We start from the raw sequence: 27250 nt of genomic DNA, 5'->3' as shown, positions 1-27250 counted from the left end.
CCCCCGGGGTTCCAGCTTTTCATACTCATCAGAAAAGGGAAAAAGGGTGGTGGGACAGCCTCTATTTTTACTAATGCTCTCAGCTGTAAGGACATTTTGTTTGGCGACTTTGGATCTTTTGAGCAGCATGCTATACTGTTTAAATGTCAGCCACCAGTGCGGGCCATAACCCTGTATAGGCCACTAAAGCACTGCCCTACTTTCTTTACTGATTTATCTGAAGTAGTTCAAGGACAATAGACAATATGATATAATCATTGTGTTGGGCGATTTTAATTTTTTTTTTAATTATTATTATTATTTTTTTATATTCATTTTGTCAATGAGACTGACTCCAAGGCCATTGAATTCAGGAATCTTTTGAGTTCTATGGAATTTATCCAAAATGTTACCACGGCCATACTCTGGACCTRGTTATTACATTATTATTGTTATTATTGACATATCCTCTGTTGCTTTATCTGATCACCACTGTATTTTGTACTACCTTATTGCCCATAGCACAGGGTAATACTGAACGCATTAAGAATCGCCATCTTACCTCTGAAGTTGCTACAGATTTTATTGAGTGTATGAACAATACTCCACCACCTATTCTGCCTGCCTCTTGTGATGATTTAGTTCATAACTTTAATGCCTGATAAATGCTACCCCTGCAAACCTATGTGAACTTTCCTCCACATCTAAATGTGATGAGTTTGCGGCATATTTCAGAGATGACTAACATTAGGCTGGGTATCAGTCAAGCAAGACTTGATGAGAAGTTTGATATGTGCCCTAGCCTACCACGCAAAGGCACTATGGATTCATTTTCCCTGCTTGATACAGACATGCTCGCGAAGGTGATATCTCAATTTAAGCCTTCTACCTGCCTTCTCGATCCTATCCCCACCACCTTCTTCAAAACAGTTTTTAACTTTTACTTGGTACTCATCCCGGATCCGGGAGCACCCCCATCAGTAAAAAAGCTGACTAGCATAGCCTAGCATAGCGCCACAAGTAAATACTAGCATCTAAATATCATGAAATCACAAGTCCAAGACACCAGATGAAAGATACACATCTTGTGAATCCAGCCATCATGTCTGATTTTTAAAATGTTTTACAGGGAAGACACTATGTATTTGTATTAGCTAACCACGATAGCAAAATACTCTACTTTTTTCTCTCCACCATTTTCTTACTGCATAGGTAGCGTTCACAAATTCGACCAAATAAAGATATAAATAGTCACTAACCAAGAAAAAACTTCATCAGATGACAGTCTGATAACATATTTATTGTATAGCATATGTTTTGTTCGAAAAATGTGCATATTTCAGGTATAAATCACAGTTCTACATTGCAGCTGCAATCTGAAATAGCGTCGATGCAGMCAGAATAATTACAGAGACCAACGTCAAATACATAAATACGCATCATAAAACATTTCTGAAAAATACACAGCGTACAGCAAATGAAAGACCAACATCTTGTGAATCCAGCCAATATTTCAGATTTTTTAAGTGTTTTACAGCGAAAACACAATATAGCATTATATTAGCTTACCACAATAGCCAGAAACACAAGCAATTTACCAGCAGCACAGGTTAGCGATCGTAACAATCCAGCAAAAGATATATAATTTTTGACTAACCTTGATAAACTTCATCAGATGACAGTCCTATAACATCATATTACACAATGCATATAGGTTTTGTTCGAAAATGTGCATATTTAGCAGCACAAATCGTGGTTATACAATGTGATCAGTAGCAACATTTCAGGCATTCTGGCCGGCGCCATCTTGGAGAGGCACCTAATCTAATCGATAACTAATCGTAAACTTGACTAAAAAATATAGGTTGGACAGCAAATTAAAGATGCATTAGTTATTAATGCAACCGCTGAGTTAGATTTTTAAAATTAACGTTACTAGACATACAGTGTGCGTTACAGCCAGACCAGTGCCGAAATTAATGGCGGACAAATCATTTTACATTTTTCCACAGAAATACTTATTAACATCATAAATAGCTCTTACTTTTGGACGAGCTTCCATCAGAATCTTGGGCAAGTTATCCTTTGTCCAAAAGAATCGTTGCTCGGTTGTAGAACGTCCTCTTCAACTTTGGAAATAGCAGCAAACATTAGCTATGTGGCGCAGACATGCCCAAATCTTCAAAACGCAATACTAAGGAAATTCTGAAAATCGCAATATACATAACTATATATATATAACTCGGTTTAAAATAACTTCGTTATGATGTTTCTAACACCTATATCGAATTAAATCAGAGCAGGATATATCTAAGGCCGATAACTTGAGCTTTTCAGAACGCCATGCTGAGGTCCTGCTTTGCGCCATGACGAACAATGAAAAGAGTGCACCCCCCATGCCATGGGCTTTTATATGGTCTCAGATCTGCCTAGAAACTCCATTCCAATTCTCATTGGTTACTGACATCCAGGGGAAGGCGCGTGCAGTTCATGTCGACCCATAGGATACATACAGAGTTTTAAACTGATCCTAGAACAGAGTCTACATTTTCAGATTTTGCAGTACCTGTCAGGAATTTCGCTGCCAAACGAGTTCTGTTTCACTCAGAGAAATAATTCAAACGGTTTTAGAAACTAGAGTGTTTTCTATCCAATAGTAATAATAATATGCATATTGTATTAGCAAGAATTGAGTACGAGGCAGTTTAATTTGGGAACGATAAATGACAAAGTTGAAACAGCACCCCCTAGATTGAGAGAAGGTTAATTGCATATCTGAAGAAGTGCAACCTGTTAAGCACTCCCTGCTCACAGGGATTTTCCCCACTGCACTAAAAACTGCTATAGTGAAACCCCTTCTGAAGAAAAGTCATCTAGATTCTTCAGCTCATAGCAATTATCGGCCAACCTTCCATTCTTAAGCAAAATTCTGGAGAAATTGGTTTTCAAACCGCACATTTTTTTTTGTTTTTAAGTGTCAACTCTATTTTTGAAAAATTCCAATCTGGTTGTTGTGCCCACCACATCACAGAGACAGCCTTAGTTAAAGTGGTAAATGATCTTATAGCCAACACAGATGCCAAACAGCTCTCTGTCCTTGTACTCTTAGATTTAAGTGCTGCATTCGACACTGTTGACCATGATGTCCTTCTGGACAGACTGGGGAGATGGGTTGGCCTCTCCGGTCCAGTTCTAAATTGGTTTAGGACCTATTTAACGGGTCAAGGGTTTAATTTGTTTTAGTTTGTCACCCTTGGTGAACATAACTCAGATTATACATATCACTTGTGGTGTTCCACAAGGTTCGATTTTGGATCTGGTACTGCTCAGTTTATATATGTTACCCTTGGCAGAGTTCTCAGAAAGCACAGTATTGATTTTCACTGCTACGCAGACGATACACAATATTACCTTTCTGTGTCACCAGAGGGTTTTAGCTCCACGGATAAATGATTAGACTGTATTAGTGATTTAAATACTTGGATGGCTCACAACCTCCTCCAGCTAAATCAAGACAAGACCGAGGTGCTTATTGTTAGAGCCAAAGCACAGAGAATCTATCCCCACATTTTAATTCACGGGCAATAAAGGTAAAAAAGGTGTTATTTTAGATGCTCTCCTGTCTGGTCTACCCAAGAAAGCCATTGGTCAACTGCAAAACATACAGAATGCTGCAGCATGGGTACTGACCAAGACCAGACGGAGAGCACACATTACACCGGTGTTAACTTCTACTTGGTACTCATCCCGGATCCAGGAGCATCCTCATCAGTAAAAAGCTGACTAGCATAGCCTAGCATAGCGCCACAAATAAATACTAGCATATAAATATCATGAAATCACAAGTCCAAGACACCAAATGAAAGATACACATCTTGTGAATCCAGCCATAATTTCTGAATTTTAAAATGTTTTACAGCGAAAACACTATGTATTTCTATTAGCTAACCACAATAGCAAAAGACTCAACCGCATATTTTGACCATTTTTTTACCGCATAGGTAGCTATCACAAAACCGACCAAATAGAGATATAATTAGTCACTAATTAAGAAACAACTTCATCAGATGACAGTCTTATAACATGTTATACAATAAATCTGTTTTGTTCGAAAATGTGCATATTTGAGGTATAAAATCATAGTTTTACATTGCAGCTACAATCACCAATAGCACCGAAGCAGCAAGAATAATTACAGAGAGCAACGGGAAATACCTAAATACTCATCATAAAATATTTATGAAAAATACATGGTGTACAGCAAATGAAAGATAAACATCTTTGTGAATCCAGCCAATATTTCAGATTTTTTAAGTGTTTTACAGCGAAAACACAATATAGCATTATATTAGCTTACCACAATAGCCAGAAACACAACGCATTCACACCGCAAACGTAGCGATCCGAAAAAAACAGCAAAAGATATAAAATTTCACTAACCTTGAAAACTTCATCAGATGACAGTCCTATAACATCAGTTATACAATACACTTATGTTTTGTTCGAAAATTGCATATTGAGCTGAAAACCGGGTTATACATTGTGAAAATGTAGCAACTTTCCCAGAATCTCCGGATATATTTCTGACACTCACCTAATCTGACCAAATAACTCATCATAAACTTACTAAAAAATACATGTTGGACAGCAAATGAAAGGTACACTAGTTCTTAATGCAATCGCCGTGTTAGATTTTTAAAAATAACTTACCATCAAACAAACAGTCTTACGTTATAGCGAGACAGCGCCCGCAATAAGGGCGGAAAATAGAACTAAACATTTTCCACAGAAATACGAAATAACATCATAAATGGTTCCTACTTTTGCTGAGCTTCCATCAGAATCTTGTACAAGGAGTCCTTGGTCCAGAATAATCGTTGTTTGGTTTTAGAATGTCCTCTTCGCCTGTCGAATTAGCAACCATAGCTAGCCATGTGGCGCAAACGTGCCCAACTTCACCTCACGCAAAGAAAAGAAAATTCCAAAACTCGCAATTAACGTTCAATAAACTGATACAACTCGGTTGAAAAAAACTACTTAGTTTAGTTATTATCTTTAGTTATTATGCCCCCGGCTTCTGGAATAGCCTGCCAAAGAACCTGAGGGGGGCCGAAGCTGTGGACATATTTAAGAGATCTTGAAACATATTTTAGTCATCCTTTTGTTTTTTATCTTGTGTTTTGTTGTGTAGTAAATATTTTATTTTTGTTGTTTATTAAATTTTTCCTGTAAATCAGATTGCGTTGCATTCCATGTCTGAAATGTGCTATATAAATAAATCTTGATTTGTTCAGTGTATATTATTACAACTTAGGCAGTCCAAAGATCCAGTGTAGCAATGGCAGCTAGCATAGAGTAACTTTTCCTATGTTTACAGAAAGTTGTGACTGCGTTGGACAAGACATGGCATCCTGAACACTTCTTCTGTGCTCAGTGTGGATCATTCTTTGGCTCAGAAGGTGAGTTTTACCCATTCTTGGAGCTCACTTGAAATGACCATTTTCTAGAGTCAGGTGCAGAACTCATGATCTGTATGTCTTCTGAAGGCTTCCATGAGAAGGACGGGAAGGCGTACTGTAGGAAGGACTACTTTGACATGTTTGCGCCGAAATGTGGCGGCTGTGCCCGAGCCATCCTGGAGAACTACATCTCTGCGCTAAACTCCCTTTGGCATCCAGAGTGCTTTGTTTGCAGGGTCTGTAATCAGCATATTTCCCTTTATATAAAGGCATTCATGTTGAAGTGTCCTGACTTGTACTTACTCTCCTCTCCCTCTGTTTGGGTATGTAGGAGTGCTTCACCCCATTTGTGAATGGGAGTTTCTTTGAGCATGATGGGCAGCCCTACTGTGAGGTGCACTACCACGAGCAGCGCGGCTCCCTCTGCTCGGGTTGCCAGAAGCCCATCACCGGCCGCTGCATCACAGCCATGGGCAAGAAGTTCCACCCGGAGCACTTTGTTTGTGCTTTCTGCCTCAAGCAGCTCAACAAGGGCACCTTCAAGGATCAGAACGACAAGCCCTACTGCCAGGGCTGCTTTGTGAAGCTCTTCAGTTAGGGAGTGGATTTTCTGTGTGTGGCTCACAAGCTTGTATCAGAAAGTGTTTGTGTAGCTCTGGTAGTGTGTGCAAATTGGATTGTGTGTGTTTGAATTGTTTTAGAGGGATGTCTGTATACTGATGGTGTGTATGACAAAAGTGTGTGTGTTTCAGGTAGTATGTGTGTGAGATTCCAGCATTCTCTTTTTGGCCCTTGAAGTGTAATGGACAATCATATCAGGTCTCTGCCTGTGCGCTCTCTGTGACGCTCAGAATAGTGTGATTTCAAACCCAAATAGTTTTGCTTTGCTTTTGCAGTCAGAGTAAATACTTGCTGAACACTGTAAGAACACATGGAATACGTACATGGAAGTGTTTTGAAGTTGCTGCTCACTGGTTGAGTGTCTCTTGAAAACCATTTGAAATGTGTCATGTTATTAGATCAGGGAGATGTTGACCTGTCATTGTTTCTTTTTTTTTTTATCAGCTGAGGCCTTATTTCAACTGCTAAAGCAAAGGCCTCGTGAGATTTATTTTGTTTGCTGTCTGAGTAACAGAACAGATGCATATAATGATGTCATTGTAGCTTTGACTGGAAATAGGCTGTGGGTCAGTCATTATTTTAGTACTTGTGAAGCACATGGTCGTGTCATCAGACCCCTGTGGACTCATTTTCACACACAGGGCCTTGTGACACAATCATTAACACCTCCACACAAGCATTTGGTGTTTGACAAACATACGAATGCTGACATGTTACAATTTAGATTTAATGTATATTGGAACGTTTCTATAAAATGTATCTGAAAAGATATTAATTTACAACAAATAATATTTGACTCCCTCTGTTTGGAAAATCGGAGTCACGTATAACGACAAATGGGGAGATGGATAATATTGTTACTTTGTCACCTTCTCCACTGCCTACTCAGTCCTTTAGAGCTTAACCCTTAGTTGGACTGGTTTGGAGTTTCCTTTATGTTCAGAAAGTGCTGATGCAGTATATAAGAGTATGCCACGATAAACAATTGAATTTATTCTGCATACAGGAAACGGTTACATTTTACTGTGAGAATACTGTATACAAAGCGCTGGTCAGTTAATAGTTTAAATAACCACTCATTAAGAGAAATCCTCTTAGAAATTTCAAAGCAGAGATGCTTTTCTATTTTTCAATATCTGTGACATTTGCTGAGCCTATGTGAAGTTACTGTGCATTGAGTTTCACTTTTTGTAAAATAAATAGAAGAATACAGCACAAGGCGTTATAACCCCTTATGTACGTACACAGATTCTATGCAAACAATACTGTGTGCAGCTGCAAACATTTAACTCAACAACCCTCTTGACTCTATCCAAGTGATGCTTTCAAGGAATAAGCCTATCTATTTTCTGTGCCAATATATCAATGCAATGTCTTTTACACTGGGGAGACCAGCAAGGAATCCTATTGTTTATAGAAGGGGAGTCCTGGACTATCTCTTCAGATTTCTGTCAGTGTGAGTCCACTGGATAATGTGTGTTGATATTGGTCTGAGTGCAATGTGCAGGATCTACTGTACACCAGTTGTGTTTGTGGGCTTGTATTCTTATCTATCACATAATTTTATTGGGTCTGTATCTTGTTCAGGGATTTACACCCAGAGCTTGTAAATCTCTGTTCATTGTTTTATTTAAATCATTTAACCATTTGTCTACTCAGAATCATTGTAGTTGGCAGTTATTAACCAAAGTGAGTTTTTTATTGAAATTGTGTCCCTTGTCACCTTTTCATTTGAGATGTCATAGTGCTGAATTTTACATTTCAACTTCAATGGGGTAAGACTAGGGCATGGACGTTGCAGGAATCCCGGTTTGCAATAAGCATATTTTGAAACTCATCTTTGCAGCAAATACACAACCTAGTTAACTCCGCACATACTGTTGTGGAAGGTAAATCTCAATTGATAATTTTTTACTGTCATCCTTCCTTACTTTTTTTTCTCAACGTTCCACACATCAAGGGCAAAAGAGTAGGCTAGGGTTATGTCAAAACGGGCCACACTCGTTTGATGCCACTTCAATACGGCTTCGATACACTTCCGTAGTAGGTTGGGAGAGCGTTGTCGCTAGGAACCCTAGAGAGGAAGAGGCGAAGCGAGAGGTTTTATTCCGCCCAAAATCTSTCCACGAAAACAAGACCATGAAGTGAGGGCTAGGTTTCCATCAAATTGGCAACAGATTTTCATGCAAATATTCAAATCCGCATAAAAATAATATGCGCATTTCGAGATGTTTCCATCAAATAAAGTTGTTGCAGAATAAAAGGCTGTGCGTGATGACGTAGTGCACATTACAAAAAACTTAAATGGCTGTCGATCGCATTTTCAACTACTGGTGGTTTTGCCAAAACAACATGCGTTATAGCGAATGTGCCCACTCTGGTCTTGGCACGTGCTCTCTAACCAACGGCTCGCAGTGCGGGTAGACTATCTACATGATGAGGTTATTATGAATAAGAGTGAGAATTTTTATTTGTCAAACGGCAGCCAAGCATCGGTCATCATGTCACCAGGATAATATCCTCGATATTTATTGGAAAGCAGCWTCAAGCTCATCACCGTGCGCTTTCACCACCCTGTGCAATTCATCATCATTTATTTAATCTGTAGCCTAATAAACTGCATGGTTTCCCGGGTCATAGTGGGAGGACAACACAGCCTATCATCGCGCCACTCCAAAATTACTTCGATATGTTGGTTATTATATAAATATTTGGGCATAATGGCGTTTCCACATAMATTTCTCGCATAAATAATTTTACTGACACAAAAAGATCCCACCTTGTCTAGCGTATTTTGTTTTGTCAACATTGGGAAAGTTTACAGACAAATTAGATGTTTCCATCAGCAACCTGGCCTGTCATAAATATWTTTWWWWWAAATATCCGACATGTACTTTACAAGCATAAAAAGGTTGGATGGATACCTGGTTAATGAAAGTGGTGACTTTGGTCAACAAGAAGAAAATATACTACTTTAAAATGGAGATACAAAAACGAGTCCTCTATCTCTATGGTCTGTTGTTCACAAGCGTATCTGCCCTCTCATTGGCTAGAATGGTTCCACATCTCGCCTCCTCCAGCCTGCCTTCCATCTTTGAGGACATTTTTAATAAAAAATAAATAATTACTTATTTAATTAGGCAATTCAGTTAACAACAAATTATTTACAATGATGGCACGTTAGAGTGGATCACTTTTGTCAAGTCCAATACCATTGCTGATCACCTCCTTTGAAAGAGTTGTATTCTGGGGATATAAATTGTCCGACTTGTCGACTGCATGAACTTTACAAACATCATGTGATCAAAGGCCAAAGTTTCTGCAGTTGCTCTTCACCAACTTCATCCTGCAGGATCACCTGCATTGTGGGATGTTCTATTGTCAACCAATCATTATTGTGTTTTTGTTTGACCAATGCAAACGTGATCAATGACATGACTGAAACTAGTTTAAAGATTTAATGTCATGGCACAAGTACAGTGAAATTCCTTTCTTGCAAGCGCCAAACACAACAATGCGGTAATCAATATCAATGTAGCACTGAAAACAACAAGGTAGAACAAAAAAACACAATAAATAAAAATAAGAAAATGAGAAAGTAAGACGCCATATACAGGGTCAGTTCCTAAACCATATTTACAATGTGCAGGGATACTGGAGCGATAGAGGTAGCTATGTATAGGGGATAAGGTGACTAGGCATCAGGATACTGTATGGTAAACGGAGTAGCAGCAGCATAAATTATGATTGTATGTTGGTTTTATTGTTTTTATTTACTTTTCTGCACTTTTGCACACCAGTATTTCTACTTGCACATCACCATCTGCTCATCTATCACTCCAGTGTTCATTTGCTAAATTGTAATTACTTCACTACTATGGCCTATTTATTGCCTTACCTCCTCACGCCATTTGCACACACTGTATATAGACTTTCTTTTTTTTCTATTGTGTTATTGACTGTACACTTGTTTATTCCATGTGTAACTCTATGTTGTTGTTTGTGTCGCACTGCTTTGCTTTATCTTGGCCAGGTCGCAGTTGTAAATGAGAACTTATTCTCAACTAGTTTTCCTGGTTAAATAAAGGTTAAATAAAAAATAATAAAAATTGTGTGTGTATAAGTGTGTGTGCATATTTTGTGCGTGTTGGATGTGTCATGGTGAGTGAGTGTGTAGAGTCCTGTGAGTGTGTTTTTTTTTAAATACAAGGGTCAACTCAGTCCATGTAGCCATTATGTTAGCTATTTAGTTGTCTTATGGCTTGTGGATAGAGGTTGTTACTGCTTGCCGTGTGGAAGCAGAGAKAACATTCTATGGCTTGGGTGGCTGGAGGCATGTTTGCAAATGTTTTAAAAATAAAAAACTGAAATACCTTATTTACATAAGTATTCAGACCCTTTGCTATGAGACTCTAAATTAAGCTCCGGTGCATCCTGTTTCCATTGATCATCCTTGAGATGTTTCCACAACTTGATTGGAGTCCACCTGTGGTAAATTCAATTGAATGCACATGATTTGGAAAGGCACACACCTGTCTATATAAGGTCCCACAGTTGACATTGCATGTCAGAGCAGAAACCAATGCCATGAGGTCGAAGAAATTGTCCGTAGAGCTCCGAGACTGGATTGTGTCAAACCTGTTTCTATTTTGTCATTGTGGGGTATTGTGTGTAGATTGATAACGGAAAAAAACAATTTACTCCATTTTAGAATAAAGCTGTAACATAACAAAATGTTGAAAAAGTCAAGGGGTCTGAATACTTTCCGAATGCACCGTATATACAAATATGATTTGAGGCACTCACTAATTGATTGTACAATGTGTACACCCAATATTATGTTATGATTTCAGTTTGTGAGTGTGTGATATGGGGTTAGATACATAATACATTATTAAGAGAAACTTTTATAAACTATGGCAACACTGCCATGTTGATCTGAGCCTTGCTGTCGGAAAACCACATTAGTGTTCAACTTTCGGCAGTCACAGATGCACCTCCACCGACTTCTCTCCTTACAACTYAAACGCACCCAATTTTTTATTTATTTGATTTTTATTTATTTATTTCACCTTTATTTAACCAGGTAGGCAAGTTGAGAACAAATTCTGATTTACAATTGCGACCTGGCCAAGATAAAGCAAAGCAGTTCGACACATACAACAACACAGATTTACACATGGAGTAAAACAAACATACAGTCAATAATAMAGTAGAAAAATAAGTCTATATACAATGTGAGCAAATGAGGTGAGATAAGGGAGGTAAAGGCAAAAAAGGTCATGGTGGCGAAGTAAATACAATATAGCAAGTAAAATACTGAAATGGTAGATTTGCAGTGGAAGAATGTGCAAAGTAGAGATAGAAATAATGGGGTGCAAAGAAGCTAAATAAATAAATACAGTAGAGGGAGAGGTAGTTGTTTGGGCTAAATTATAGATGGGCTATGTACAGGTGCAGTAATCTGTGAGCTGCTCTGACAGGTGGTGCTTAAAGCTAGTGAGGGAGATAAGTGTTTCCAGTTTGAGATTTTTGTAGTTCGTTCCAGTCATTGGCAGCAGAGAACTGGAAGGAGAGGCGGCCAAAGGAAGAATTGGTTTTGGGGGTGACCAGAGAGATATACCTGCTGGAGCGCGTGCTACAGGTGGGTGCTGCTATGGTGACCAGCGAGCTGAGATAAGSGGGRACTTTACCTAGCAGGGTCTTGTAGATGACCTGGAGCCAGTGGGTTTTGCGACGAGTATGAAGCGAGGGCCAGCCAACGAGAGCGTACAGGTCGCGGTGGTGGGTAGTATATGGAGCTTTGTTGACAAAACAGATGGCACTGTGATAGACTGCATCCAATTTATTGAGTAGGGTATTGGAGGCTATTTTGTAAATTACATCGCCGAAGTCGAGGGTCGGTAGGATGGTCAGTTTTACAAGGGTATGTTTGGCAGCATGAGTGAAGGATGCTTTGTTGYGAAATAGGAAGCCAATTCTAGATTTAACTTTGGATTGGAGATGTTTGATGTGAGTCTGGAAGGAGAGTTTACAGTCTAGCCAGACACCTTGGTATTTGTAGTTGTCCACATATTCTAAGTCAGAACCGTCCAGAGTAGTGATGTTGCACGGGCGGGCAGGTGCAGGCAGCGATCGGTTGAAGAGCATGCATTTAGTTTTACTTGTATTTAAGAGTAATTGGAGGCCATGGAAGGAGAGTTGTATGGCATTGAAGCTCGTCTGGAGGGTTGTTAACACAGTGTCCAACGAAGGGCCAGAAGTATACAGAATGGTGTCGTCTGCGTAGAGGTGGATCAGAGACTCACCAGCAGCAAGAGCAACATCATTGATGTATACAGAGAAGAGGGTCGGTCCAAGAATTGAACCCTGTGGCACCCCCATAGAGACTGCCAGAGGCCCGGACAACAGGCCCTCCGATTTGACCCACTGAACTCTATCAGAGAAGTAGTTGGTGAACCAGGCGAGGCAGTCATTTTAGAAACCAAGGCTATCGAGTCTGCCGATGAGGATGTGGTGATTGACAGAGTCGAAAGCCTTGGCCAGGTCAATGAATACGGCTGCACAGTATTGTTTCTTATCGATGGCGGTTAAGATATCGTTTAGGAACTTGAGCGTGGCTGAGGTGCACCCATGATCAGCTCTGAAACCAGATTGCATAGCGGAGAAGGTATGGTGGGATTCGAAATGGTCGGTAATCTGTTTGTTGACATGGCTTTCGAAGACCTTAGAAAGGCAGGGTAGGATAGATATAGGTCTGTAGCAGTTTGGGTCAAGAGTGTCCCCCCCTTTGAAGAGGGGGATGACCGCAGCTGCTTTCCAATCTTTGGGAATCTCAGACGACACGAAAGAGAGGTTGAACAGGCTAGTAATTGGGGTTGCAACAATTTCGGCAGATCATTTTAGAAAGAAAGGGTCCAGATTTTCTAGCCCGGCTGATTTGTAGGGGTCCAGATTTTGCAGCTCTTTCAGAAYATCAGCTGACTGGATTTTGGAGAAGGAGAAATGGGGAAGGCTTGGGCGAGTTGCTGTGGGGGATGCAGTGCTGTTGACCGGGGTAGGGGTAGCCAGGTGGAAAGAGAGAGAAGAGAGAATGAGAGAAGTTAAAAATTCTACCTTAGGCACAACCTAGATTAGAGACAATATTTAAAGTAGTTGAACATGTTATTACTCAAACCTCGTGAAAGTGACAAACTGACACGTTTTCATTATAATTTTMATCAAAAACAACTTTATATCAAAGGACTGTGTAAGATAACACACTGAGGCAGGGATGCGGGTAAAATAACAATGTTTATCAGATGTCATGGGTTAAGTGCAAGTACAGATGATATGAAATTGGGGAGAGAAATGGGGTAAAAGTTTGAAAAATAATAATAATAATAAAGATCACATGTAGTAATTAGTAACAGTGTCACCCTCAGGCACTCCAGGTAAGTACATGTACATACATGACATCCTTTCTTTAGATAAAAGAACAAACAAAAATGTTCTTTCAACTCAGTGTTTCACTGAAAAAAATTATGTTTTACATCATAACATAGACATCACATTGTTATTATTAAATTGTGAAAGACTCCATTCACCCAAGTCATAGACTATTCTCTCTGCTACCGCACGGCAAGCGGTACCGGAGCGACAAGTATAGGCCCAAAAACCTCCTTAATAAGCTATAAGAACAATTAATGAAATGGCCACCCGGACTATTTACATTGAAACTTTGGCAAATGGTAAAGTCTGCAAAACTTAGTGCAATCTGTTCGAAAGAGATTCTTATTTTGGAAACAGAAAACTGTTTTGAGATTAAATGTTTAATCGATGAGAAAATTTGCAGAATGTCGGCCAAAATCCATCTCGCTCCATCTTCTCCCACTGCCAATAACTGAGCTTCCTCTCACCACCATATTTGGTAGTGAGTGGAAATGCCAACCGGATGCATTACATTTATACATCCGGTGAAATATCGGTCTGATTGTGACTGTATTGTCTTTAAAGTGGTAATAAAAATAAATGTTTTTTTTCTCTTTTCATACAAGAATGCCATTAATTCTCAGAAGATGTGCAATTTTTTTAAACCAGTGGGGCAATGATCTATGGTTTTCAAATGGTACAAATCATTCTGCAGGGGTCACTATTCTCAAACCAAGACTGATACAAGAAGTCACTGGGTCCTTTTAGTAATTAAAACTTCTGTAGAACAGTTCTCACTTTGTAAGGTTATAGCTGGTTATAGCTCAAGAAATGCAAATGAAAAACTGTTGGATGATATAGAAGAGAATCCAAATTCATTCGTAGATAATTTTACTTCTGCAGAGACTTTAATATGGTTCTACACAATACCATAGACATATATCCTCCTAGAGCACACGGTGCAGGTAATAGATCATCTGTATTATGTAATTCACTCTACAGTCTACAGTCCAGAATAGATTTATTGCTGATATCCAATGAATTCGAACCTACAGTTGATCAGATTGAGATCTAACCTGCTATTTTAAGGGATCATAAAGTCATCAAACTAAAACTGAATCTTTGTGATGACTCACAGAAACATTCAAATGTGAGTTATTGGAAATGTAATAACACTATTGCAAATTTGAAGATTTCAGAGCAAATGTCAATTATCTTATTGAAGAACGCAGGACATTAGCCATTGATTATCAATATGAATGTAAAAAAGGCCGTCCTGCTCCTCTCCTTTCTACCTAACTTTCCCTCACAGTCCCTTCAGTTTCCCTTGAGTCCCGTTAGTTTGGCGGTTCATGCTACCTTAGTTATCCCACACATCATAGCCCTGCCATTCCCAACCAATCAGAGTGCTTGGAAAGGCGCATCTGGACACCCACTCAGGTATGAGTGTGATCATTGTCCGCAGAAAGAAAACACACATTTCTTAGGATTACTTTTGTTATTGTGGACAGTAACAAGAATACCTGAACGTGGTGTGTGCATCGAAATAACCACAATTAATTCGGATTTACAAATACTATTCCACCAAGATTCACTCCCAGTCAAGATTCATGTTATATGACCAAAAGTGTGTGTGTGTGTTGGTGTGTTGGTGAAGAGGAAAAGGAAATAAAAACCCAGAAAAAAKAAGCATTAGCATTGTTCTTACCAAACATCCTCTGGAGGGTCAGAACCCAAATCACAGTCAGCGTAATTGTACTAGCGGACATTCACAGCCGACGGCTCAGACTGGTGAGGGCATACCAGCCCACCGTTTTTACAATGGGCAATACTGGAACTACTAAAGTTTCAGATTAGAAGATTGGCAATGAGGCATGGCAAGGAACATGCATCAAAAAATAAGTTAAGCATAGAAAGCATTGTCAATGAAATGACTTCCCTATCTGAGCATCAAAAAGAAGGTACAGAGTTGTATGACATTCAGTTACATAGACTGCTAAATTAATAAACTGAAATGTACAAAGAAAAGGCTAGAGGGGCTTTTGTTAGATCAAGAAGACAATGGATGGAGGAAGGCGAGAGAAATAGTACATATATTTTTGGCTTGGAAAAGAGAAATTCTGAAATTAATGTTTTAAGGAAACTAACAATTGATGGGGATTTAAGTGAAGATAGTAAAATAATCTCTACCTTTGTAGCTAGTTTTTACAATAATCTTTACAAACTGACTCATTAACAAGGACGCTCAGAAATAATTAAGTCTATTATTAATCCAGTAACTGTAAATGAGGAAACTGAATGTTCAATTATTTTTTATTTTTTAAATCCCCGGGCAATGATGGATTAACGGCAGAGTTTCACAAGGCCTTTATAGATAATATTATAACATTTCTTCCTGTAGTTTAGTTTTCTTCTGGCAGTTGTTTTTAAGGCCATTCTTCACAAACTTCTGTCTTATCTAACTTTGCTATAGAAATATAGACATCTGAGTTGCCTAACCCATTTACAGGATTTGTTAACTCTTGAGGTTCCTAGGTTTTGCTTTTAATTTTAATGTACCGTATTGCTAGAACAAAATTCTAAATACATTTCACCTTGATGTTCTGGTGCCATTCGGGCAATTTAAAATATTGATTTGGGACTTATTTGTGAAGGAATGTAACTATTTTTCTGGGTGATTTGTGATTTGTGATCTGCTTGCCATGTATTTTAATGTGTATACAGCATACAGTGAGCTCCAACAGTATTGGGACAGTGACACATTTGTTTTGGCTCTGTACTCCAGCACGTTGGATTTGAAATGATACAATGACTATGAGCTTAAATTACAGACTGTCAGCTTTAATTTGAGGGTATAAGAATATAATACATTGCTAAACACTCATACATTATTGTGAATGCTACCATGATTACAGATAATCCTGAATGAATCTTGAATAATGATGAGTGAGAAAGTTACAGAGGCATAAATATCATACCCCCCCAAAAAATGCTAACCTCCCTTGTTATTGTGATGGTGAGAGGTTAGTATGTTTTGGGGGTATGATATTTTTATGTCTGTAACTTTTTCATTCATCATTATTCATGAATCATTCTGGACTACCCATAACCATGGTAGCATCCACATTAATGTAGAAGTGTTTAGAAACATATTATACTCTTATTTACAATAAAAGTGATTCTAAAATGACACAATACATTATTTACCATTCATTTCTATTGGACACAAAATAATCTGAAACACAACCAAAACAAACAGCAAATGCATCCAACAAGTTTGTAGAGTGACAAGCTTAATGTAATTATTGCGTGCTAGAAATATGGTATAGAGGTCCTGGATGGCAGGAAGCTTGGCCCCAGTGATGTACTGGGTCGTACGCACTACCCTCTGTAGTGTCTTGCGGTCGTAGGCCGATCAGTTGCCATACAAGGCAGTGATGCAACCCGTCAGGATGCTGTCGATGGTGCAGCTGTAAAACCTTTTGAGGATCTCAGGACCCATGCCAAACTTTTCAGTCTCTTGAGGGGGTATAGATTTTGTCGTGTCATCTTCACGACTGTCTCGGTGTGCTTGGACCATGTTAGTTTGTTGGTGATGTGGACGCCAAGGAACTTGAAGCGCTCAACCTGCTCCACCACAGCCCCGTCAATAAGAATCGGTGCGTGCTCGGTCCTCCTTTTCCTATAGTCCACAATCATCTCATTTGCCTTTATCACATTGAGGGAGAGGTTGTTGTCCTTGCACCACACAGTCAGGTCTCTGACCTCCTCCCTATAGGCTGTCTCATCGTTGTTGGTGATCACTGTTGTGTCATCAGCAAACTTAATGGTGGTGTTAGARTCGTGCCTGGCCGAGCAGTCATGAGTGAACAGGGAGTACAGGAGGGGACTGAGCACGCACCCCTGAGGGGCCCCCGTGTTGAGGATCAGCGTGGCGGATGTGTTGTTACCTACCCTTACCATCTGGGGGCGGCCCGTCAGTAAGTCCAGGATCCAGTTGCAGAGGGAGGTGTTCAGTCCCAGGGTCCTTAGCTTAGTGATGAGCTTTGAGGGCACTATTGTGTTGAACGCTGAGCTGTAGTCAATGAATAGCATTCTCACATAGGTGTTCCTTTTGTCCAGGTGTGAAAGAGCAGTGTGGAGTGCAATAGAGATTGCATCATTTGTGGATCTATTGGGGCAGTATGTAAATTGGAGTGGGTCTAGGGTTTCTGGGATAATGGTGTTGATGTGAGCCATTACCAGGCTTTCAAAGCACTTCATGGCTACACACATGAGTGCTACGGGTCGGTAGTCATTTAGGCAGGTTACCTTAGTGTTCTTGGACACAAGGACTATGGTGGTCTGCTTGAAACATGTTGGTATTACAGACTCAGACAGGGAGAGTTTGAAAATGTCAGTGAAGACACTTGCCAGTTGGTCAGCGCATGCTCGAAGTACACATTCTGGTAATCTGTCTGGCCCTGCGGCCTTGTGAATGTTGACCTGTTTAAAGGTCTTACTCACATCGGCTGTGGAGAGCGTGATCACACCATCGTCCGTAACAGCTGATGCTCTCATGCATGTTTCAGTGTTACGTGCCTCGAAGCGACCATATAAGTTATTTAGCTCATCTGGTAGGCTTGTGTCATTGGGCAGCTCTCGGTTGTGCTTCCCTTTGTAGTCTGTAATAGTTTGCAAGCCCTGCCACATCCGACGAGCGTTGGAGTCGGTGTAGTACGATTTGATCTTAGTCCTGTATTGATACTTTGCCTGTTTGATGGTTCGTCGGAGGGCATAGCGGGATTTCTTATAAGCGTCCGGGTTAGAGTCCCGCTCCTTGACAGCGGCACCTCTACCCTTTAGCTCAGTGCGAATGTTGCCTGTAATCCATGGCTTCTGGTTAAGGTATGCACGTACAGTCACTGTGGGGACAACGTCATCGATGCACCTATTAATGAAGCCAGTGACTGATGTGGTGTACTCCTCAATGCCATCGGAAGAATCTCGGAACATATTCCAGTCGGTGCTAGCAAAACAGTCCTGTAGTTTAGCATCTGCTTCAACTGACCACTTTTTTATAGACCGAGTCACTGGTGCTTCCCGCTTTAATTTTTGCTCGTAAGCAGGAATCAGGAGGATAGAATTATGGTCAGATTTGCCAAATGGAGGGCGAGGGAGAGCTTTGTACGCTTCTCTGTGTGTGGAGTAATGGTGGTCTTTAGAAACCCTTTAGTGTAACGGCTTTCTTCCTGGGATGAAGGAGAGGACCAAAACGCAGCGCGGCTAGTGTTCAACATGTTTAATAAAGAATAATAACGTGAACACTACAAGCTACAAAACAATAAATGTGAAAACCGAAAACAGTCCTATCTGGTGCAGAACACAAAGACAGAAAACAATCACCCACAAACCAACAGTGCAAACAGGCTACCTTAATATGGTTCCCAATCAGAGACAATGACAAACACCTGCCTCTGATTGAGAACCATATTAGGCCAAACAACAAACCCAACATAGAAACACAAAACATAGAATGCCCACCCAGCTCACGTCCTGACCAACTAAACAAAGACTAAACAAAGGAAATAAGGTCAGGAACGTGACATTTAGAAATAAACTGTGGTCATTACAGATCCATCACTTGTAAATTCAAAGATAGTAATTAACAGTGTCTCAATTATTGATAAAAAAATTCAATTATTCATTAATTAGAGAAGCTTTTCCTGACAGTGTTGTTCCAATAGAAAAAGGTATGCTATGTGTTGTAAATTGGCCGAAGGTATGTACTTTATCATACAAATATGTGCTCACAAACAAAGTGATGTAAACACTCTTTGAAATAACTCATAGATGTTAGCCATCCAATGAAAGTATTTGTATGTTGAGGAGAAATGTACATTTCGTCAATCTGGGACAGAACCACTTTGTTTTTCCAATGTGTGTATAGAGTAATGGTCCCAGCTATGTTCTGGGTGGAACTTCGGCTRTGTAATAGATTTGTTAGGGACATCCATCTGCAAGCTTGTGATGTAATTTTTTTTTTTGATAGTCCAAGATTCTCCACTAATGAAAATAATGTGATGAATTTGATTATAATTTTTGTTAAATATTATATCTATAAAATGAATTTTTTAGAAGAAACGATCCTATTCAATATTTTTTAAGGTAGATTTAAATAATTACCTTGCTATATTCAAATCAAATCAAATGTTATTGGTCAGGCACACATGGTTAGCAGATGTTATTGGTCACATACACATGGTTAGCAGATGTTATTGGTCACATACACATGGTTAGCAGATGTTATTGGTCACATACACATGGTTAGCAGATGTTATTGCGAGTGTAGCGAAATGCTTATGCTTCTTGATTAACAGCGCAGCAGTAACTAACAGGTAATATCTAACAATTCCACAACAAACCTAATATCTAACAAATTCGACAACAAAACCTAATACACACAATCTAGTAAAGGAATGGGATGTGWATATATAAGTATAAAATATATGGATGAGCAGTGGCGGCTAAGATGCAATAGATAGTAAAGAATAGATAGTGAACGATACAGTAAATACATATGAGATGAGTAATGCGAGATATGTAAACATTCTTAATGTGACTAGTTTTCCATTTATTAAAGTGGCCAATGATATCAAGTCTGTAGGTAAGCAGCCGCATCTCTGTGTTAGTGGTGGCTGTTTAACAATCTGATGGCCTTGAGATAGAAGCTGTTTTTCAATCTCTCTGTCCCAGCTTTGATGCACCTGTACTGACCTCACCTTCTGGATGGAAGCGGGGTGAACAGGTAGTGGCTCGGGTGGTTATTGTCCTTGATGATCTTTTTTGCCTCCCTGTTGTAGGTGATGCGTTGTGCAGACCGCACAACCCTCTGGAGATCCYTGCGGTTGTGGCCGGTGCAGTTGCTGTMCTAGGCGGTGATACAGCCCGACAGGATGCTCTCAATTGTGCATCTGTAAAAGTTAGTGAGGGTTTTCGATGACAAGCCACATTTTTTCAGTCTCCTGATGTTGAAGAGGCGCTGTTGCGCCTTCTTCGCCACACTGTCTGTGTGGGTGGGCCATTTCAGTTTGTTGGTGATATGTACACCGAGGAACTTAAAACTGTCCACCTTCTCCACTGCTGTCCCATCGATGTGGATAGGGGGGTGCTCCCTTTGCCGTTTCCTAAAGTCCAAGATCATCTCTTTTGTTTTGCTGACATTGAGTGAGAGGTTATTTTCCTGACACCACACTCCGAAGATCCTCACCTCCTCCCTTTAGGCTGTCTCATCGTTGTTGGTAATCAAGCCGAGGCGTGCATGGCCACGCAGTTGTGGGTGAACAGGGAGTACAGGAGAGGACTGAGAACGCACCCTTGTGGGGTTGAGCATCAGCGGAGTAGAGATGTTTCCTACCTTCACCTCCTGGGGGCGGCCTGTCAGGAAGTCCAGGACTCAGTTGCACAGGGCGGGGTCGAGACCCAGGGTCTCAAGCTTAATGATGAGTTTGGAGGGTACTATGGTGTTGAATGCTGAGCTGTAATCAATGAACAGCATTCTTACATTGGTATTCCTCTTGTGCAGATGGGATAGGGCAGTGTGCAGTGTGATGGCGATTGCATCGTCTGTGGACCTATTGGGGCGGTAAGCAAATTGGAGTGGGTCTAGGGTAACAGGTAGGGTGGAGGTGATATGATCCATGTCTAGTCTCTCAAAGCACTACATGATGACACAAGTGAGTGCTATGGGGCGATAGTAATTTAGTTCAGTTACCTTAGCTTTCTTGGGAGACTGGGATATGGATTGATTGAATATGTCTGTAAACACACCAGCAAGCTGGTCTGCACATGCTCTGAGGACGTTGCTAGGGATGCCGTCTGGGCCGGCCATGGAGAAAGAGWGCCCACAGTCTTTGGTAGCGGTCAGTGTCGGTGGCACTGTATTGTCCTCAAAGCAAGCAAAGAAGTTGTTTAATTTGTCTGGGAGCAAGACATATTAAATACTATGCTCTGTAAGAATAAGAAGGTAATGAAATCAAGGGGCACAACTTTCACTTGGGGGGAATAATGTCCTTCCCACTTCTAAAACCAAAGTTGCGCCTCTGGCGAAATCAATTGATACTCTTGTCTTTGAATGTAAAAGCCCTGTATGTGTTTCTGTATTTGTGCTTACTGTTTATTTGTGATGTTTGTGTTATAAAAATCTATACATCCTTCTTAAAAAGTGTAACACATTTTAATTTGTATCCTTCAAAATATTTGTATTTATTTAAAAATGACATAATAATATAATACATTAAACAAACAAACAAACAAAAAAACAGTACTTACTGTCCTTGAAGTGATTATCACTCGTATCATGAACCGGAAGTGACTACAAGTTCTCCCTAGTTTGAGACCGGCAAGATGGCAGCGGACACGCAGGTTTGTGTCGCTGATGTTTAAAATGGTGCTGATTCCTCCTCGAGAATTTGTCAACAACATACTGCTGATAAGGAAGATATGATATGAGGGATAATTAATTTATTGTGGCTGCCTGTAGGGTTTCCCGTAAAATAAATGATTTAAACATTGTCCAGCTGGCTAAGCTAGCTAGCTAACCGTTACCTGGCTAGTACAGATTGCTGACGTTAGCCATAGGCAGTGTAAATATAGTAGCCAGCTAACTAGCAATACGTGGCTAACTAGCTAGTCAGTTTTCTCGTGGTGACCAAATCTGTTGTTTGAGATTAATCGAAACACCAACTAGATGAGTAGGTTTTAGCCAGCCTAGTTTCTAATTTATTTAGCAGTTAGCTATAATGAAGCATTTCATGAAGTTGTTCTTTGTTGGCAACAGCCAATTTTAGGTAGAACATATACTATACAGTACTTGTTTGCTAGCTAATGTTAGCCAGTTATGAGAAGCCAAACACGACTGTCTTCTGAATGACATATTGTATTTGGTGACCACGCCTCAGTATCCAGAAATTTGCTAAATTAAATGTTTTAATTGTTATGGGTGGTCTGATCACTTTCTGCCTGATGGTGCCATAAAAATCTCAGAAGATATGTTTTCCATCTTGATAAATTGAAGACTAATTACAAAGTTATATCTTCAATCAATGTGACATTTTTGAATATGCAGTACTATTGTTTCAAATGATTGACTTTATCCTAGATGCACACATTGCCAGGCAGCTTTCATTTGATTTTGGATGTCTGTGTATTGCACCAGGTTTCAGACACACTGAAGAGATTTGCTGTGAAAGTGACCACAGCCAGTGTAAGCGAGCGTAAGGAGATTCTTGGCGAACTGAAACAGTGTATTAGCGGCAAAGGTGAGGAGACAGATGCCCATGTAGTTAGCATGATTTGTTTATTTTCTGCTCTCACTCTGTTTTTTGTCTTGGATTGTCAAGATTAAAGCAAACAGGTGTGAGTGATTGACAATGTGTATGTCCTTATAGAGCTACCAGAGCCAGCCATCAAAGGGCTATGCAAGCTATTCTGTCTCACTCCACACAGATACAGGTAGGTGCCCTTAGCCTACTGCTCTTCAGTATTCCCCAGTTATTGATTTGTTGGAAGTGTGTGTTGAGTGTTAAATGACATGTCTTCTCTAGGGATGCTGCATCTCGACGAGCACTCCTCTCCGTCATTGGCCTACTGGCCGAGTCTCAACCTGAAATCCTAGCAACCAGCCTCCTCCACTGCCTCCTCAACTGTGGCGTCATCAGCAAGAATGGAGCGCCCAGGTAGGACTTGGGGATAGGAATAGGGCTAAGACTAAATGCTTTGTATACAGTGAGTTCTGTGAAATATTGTACTAATTTCACCACATACTGAATACCTTATTTGTGTTCCCTGTCCATCTTGTTGTGGTGTTGTCAGTAAGAGCACAGGCTCGGCTGCCTTCACCGGGCTGGCCTGGACCTGCCTGTTGGTTCGCTCTGTGTTCTTGGCTCCAGAGAAAAGAGTGGGCCCCATCTGGAAGAAACTGGTAAGTGAGCAAGGAATCGGACACTGCTTATAGAAGCCATGCCTTTCACCTCCCAGCAATCACTATTTACATATATACCGTGAAACGATTTCGGCATGAATTTAGATGTCATCTAGTTCCACGCAGGTGATGGGATGTTTGGTTTTGGTTGTTAAGGGACTTGTTAAGCCCTACTACTGTATCTGCATCCACCCATTCATGCTTCACTATCTTTCCTCTGACAGGTGGAGGTACAGAGTTTACTGCTGGCTGAGGTGGTGGGAGGGGCTCAAGCAACAGCACTGAAGTCAACYCTGAAGAACCTGAGCCACCTATGGAAAAAGGTAAGGGAGGTGTGGGGTTGGTATTCAAGGAACGCCAGACAGTAATAAGGAATATTTGGACACTGTCATCATGGTCCAGTGTAAAATCAATATATTGGATTTGCTATGATTTAAAATGCTTGTCTCTGCTGTTTTTCTCCAGAACCCTGGCCTGGCGGATCAGTATATAAGCACCCTGTTGAGTCTGGAGCAGAACCCCAGCTCACTGGCTCTGCTGGGGGTGTGTCTGGACTTCTGCACAACTCACAAAGACATGGCCACTGTAGAGAAACACAAGGTGTCTGTTATTTGAATGCAATTAGATGAAAGATATTTCTATATAATAAAAAAATATTATATCTGTAACCAAGCCTCTTTTGTTTTTAGAGTGCCATATTGGACCTGTATATGAAGGCAGTCCTCATGAGCAAGACTAGACCACACCAACACCTATTGGTGAGTGGCGCTGGACTGGCCCTGAAACTGCTTTTGTCAGTGAGACCCAAAGATTGGAGTTCACAACCTAAAGACCTCCCATAGCCACAATTGATGTGTATTGCAAAATATATTTTGGGTGTTGGTGCTAAAACTTCTTCTCTGTAATGTGTTTTGTGTTCCCCTGCAGGACAAGAGTGGTTCCTTGCTGCGCCATGTCTCCCACTCTGAGTTCAAGGAGCTGCTGCTGCCTGCCCTGCAGAAGGCCATGCTCCGCAGCCCAGAGAACGCCATGCAGAGTGAGTACAGTAGCTAATATCACAATCAAACACAATTTTGTGTATATTACCTACTATGTATTGTAGTTTTGTCCTTTCAAGATATAATTTCCTCTCTCCTTCAGCCGTCTCCTGTCTACTGGCTTCAGTGACTCTTGACCTCAGTCAGTATGCCATGGATATTGGAAAAGGCATTGCAAGTAAGTCAGGCCTTTATATGTAGAAATGTAGCTTTTTGMGGATGTTTCTCTCTTTCTGTGTGTGTAACCAGGCTATAATGTGTGTTTTCAGGTCAGCTGAAGGCCAATAATCCCCAGCTGATGGAGCAGGCAGTGCAGGCCATGCAGAACCTGGCCAAGCAGTGTAGTGACCCTAGCGCTGTACAGGATGTCATAACACACCTCTTCAGCATCCTGGGAGGCAAGGACAACTCACTTTACTATGACCTAAGAAACATTTGAGCACACATGGCACAACACCCAAGTGTAAAGTGTGTTTTTGCACTAACAGAACTGTGTATTTTCAGGGTCAGAGGGGAAGCTCACAGCATTCGGCCAGAAGATGAGTGTGCTGTCAGGTAGCGTGGTCACTAGTCTTCTGTCCTTCATAACCCCCACTTAGTATGTAGTCTTGCAGACCGATGGATGTTGTCTTTTAACCCTGGTTTTGACTTGTTCTGTCCAGGTATCGGCAGCTGCAGCCATCATGCTGTGTCGGGCACCTCTAGCCAAACTCTCAGCTCTGCAGTCGCTGTGCTGTTCATCCCTTATCTGCAACAAGAAGGTAAGAACTATCTCTCATTCCTTCCTCCTCATTCCCTTCATCCATAGAGAGAGAGGTGCTMATGTTGTTTCTGTCAGTCCATGAGGGGACCTTGGTGCACGCAGTGGCTGTGCTGTCTCAGTGGAGTGGGCGGCTGACGGTGGAGGTCCCCAAGGCTCTGCTGGACTGGTTCAAGAAGGCCTTCACCCTCAAGACCTCCACCTCTCCTGTCCGCCACGCATACCTGCAGGCCATGCTGGCGGCATTCAAAGGTTAGTTAGTCACTGGGCAACTGTTACCTGTGTGTCTGTGAGCTTGTCTTTGAAATTAAATAACTTGTCTGCGTGTATTGATCCAGTTCTATGGAATGCAGGAGGCACAGAATCACAGCCCTGCCCTCTCTCTCCTCTCCAGGTGACACTCTGGGACAGGTATCTGACCTCGTGCCTCTCCTTCTCCAGACAGTGGAGAAGGCTGCGGCCCAGAACTCCCAGCATGCTCTGCTCTCAGAGGGCGTGGCTGCTGCTGTTCTCCTGAGTCGACTGTCTCTGCTGGAGACCCAGACAGGTGAGAGAATTTAGGATCATGACACCCCATAATTATTGAAGGTTGAGGTTCCCAGTAGGGGACAGTGCCCTTGTTCATCAGTTTAGAGACTGACATAGAATGGTGTGTTTTGTCTTTGTTGCAGAGGCCAAGTTGGCTGTCTTCTGGACCCTGATCCTGGATGAGAAGAAACCTTTATTCACCACAGAGAAGTTCCTCTCCCAGGCCAGTGAGGAAGGTGAGGCATAATAAACAAACTAATGCAGACTGTCAGTAATCGCACAAGTGTCGATATATGGGACGATATTGAGTATTAAATCTCTTTCACCTCAGCGTTGTGCACAGTGATACAGCTGTGTGAGAGAATTTTCTTGGACCACTCCCACCGACTCACCAACGGCAAATCACCGTGAGTGATTGTTTTACTGTCTCAGTCGCTCTGAATTTGTATCAGCATTTTGCGTAACACATTTCCACATTTAGTACTCTGTAAGTGTTGACTCTTTCTGCTCTCACCTGTCAGGATGTACCACCGTGCCACTGTGGCGGTGCTGCTGTCTCGTAGTTGGCGTGTGCGGAAGCGGGCACAGCAGACCGTTAAGAAGCTGCTCTCCTCCCTGGGCGGCTCYGGGCTGGCCCACGGCCTTCTGGGAGAACTAAGAGTGGTCATCAACAAACACAAGGTACGAATAGTTGACTGTGAGGCACTAAGAATTTTTATAGATTTGTAGTTGCAGGTCTCATCTCAGTGGTACTATAAACTAGTAATGACTGATTTTAAATTGGGATGTTAAGTACAAATATTTTAATTGTATTTGTAGTGTAATATGAATCTCTACATTAATCCTTTTGTCATTGACTATATACTGTATCTTTGTCTTTCCCCAGGTGTTGCCTCAGGAGGTGCTGCAGACAGAGTCAGGGGAGTTGTCTGAGGTGGGCAAGGCCTACAGTCCCCCCCGTGTCCTGCTGGAGGCGCTGTGTGTGGTGTGCTCTGTGGCTGGCCAGTGGAACGACACAGCCGAGTCAGACAAGATTGCCATGGAGATCCTGGTCGTCACCCACCATCCCTCCATAGGTCTGTTCGTTGACTTGTTACTGCGCTCCACAACATCTTTCACACTGCAGTTTGTATGAACTAGGGATGGGCAAGGTTCATCAAATATCTGAACGGATGTTAGTATTCGATTACGTGAGTTAATTTAGCGAGATTTTTAAATGTGTTATTATAAAATAATGTTTTATATTTATTTATTTTTAGGCCTATTTTATCGATAAAAGCTTGGTTTAAATTATTTTACATGGATAAACCATGACATTTGAAATTATTAATTTAATAAACAAACTAACTTTAGAATGTAGTTTTTATAACTGTGCGTTGAGCTACTGCTGCACATTTAACCCTCCAGGCTGCCCTGACATCGGTATGCTATTTTCCCCACTTCAAATAGCAGTTAAATGCGCTCACCTAACATTTCCACAACACCTGACACAGAT

General features: G+C 41.0%; 2 protein-coding genes across 2 annotated transcripts in view; both read left to right on the top strand.

The window, feature by feature from the left end:
- LOC111974153 (paxillin) overlaps positions 1-8929 on the top strand; it is a 33573-nt gene extending 24644 nt beyond the window's left edge. The window contains 3 exon segments of the mRNA XM_024001776.2: positions 5357-5438; positions 5526-5674; positions 5770-8929. Coding sequence (XP_023857544.2) covers positions 5357-5438; positions 5526-5674; positions 5770-6036 — 498 coding nt within the window. The 3' untranslated portion in view covers positions 6037-8929.
- A 12885-nt stretch (positions 8930-21814) lies between these two features.
- LOC111974911 (stalled ribosome sensor GCN1) overlaps positions 21815-27250 on the top strand; it is a 36265-nt gene continuing 30829 nt past the window's right edge. The window contains exons 1-19 of the mRNA XM_024002982.1: positions 21815-21872; positions 22666-22768; positions 22898-22961; positions 23054-23185; positions 23322-23430; positions 23655-23753; positions 23896-24030; positions 24120-24188; positions 24358-24466; positions 24571-24645; positions 24737-24865; positions 24972-25022; positions 25130-25228; positions 25306-25479; positions 25622-25774; positions 25899-25991; positions 26087-26162; positions 26277-26436; positions 26642-26831. Coding sequence (XP_023858750.1) covers positions 21855-21872; positions 22666-22768; positions 22898-22961; positions 23054-23185; positions 23322-23430; positions 23655-23753; positions 23896-24030; positions 24120-24188; positions 24358-24466; positions 24571-24645; positions 24737-24865; positions 24972-25022; positions 25130-25228; positions 25306-25479; positions 25622-25774; positions 25899-25991; positions 26087-26162; positions 26277-26436; positions 26642-26831 — 2038 coding nt within the window. The 5' untranslated portion in view covers positions 21815-21854. The remainder of the gene's footprint in view (positions 21873-22665; positions 22769-22897; positions 22962-23053; positions 23186-23321; positions 23431-23654; positions 23754-23895; positions 24031-24119; positions 24189-24357; positions 24467-24570; positions 24646-24736; positions 24866-24971; positions 25023-25129; positions 25229-25305; positions 25480-25621; positions 25775-25898; positions 25992-26086; positions 26163-26276; positions 26437-26641; positions 26832-27250) is intronic.

The sequence above is a fragment of the Salvelinus sp. IW2-2015 genome, linkage group LG15 (assembly GCF_002910315.2).
Source record: "Salvelinus sp. IW2-2015 linkage group LG15, ASM291031v2, whole genome shotgun sequence".
Taxonomy (NCBI): domain Eukaryota; kingdom Metazoa; phylum Chordata; class Actinopteri; order Salmoniformes; family Salmonidae; genus Salvelinus; species Salvelinus sp. IW2-2015.
The sequence above is the reverse complement of the archived record's forward strand: the minus strand, read 5'-3'. Positions and strand labels throughout refer to the sequence as shown.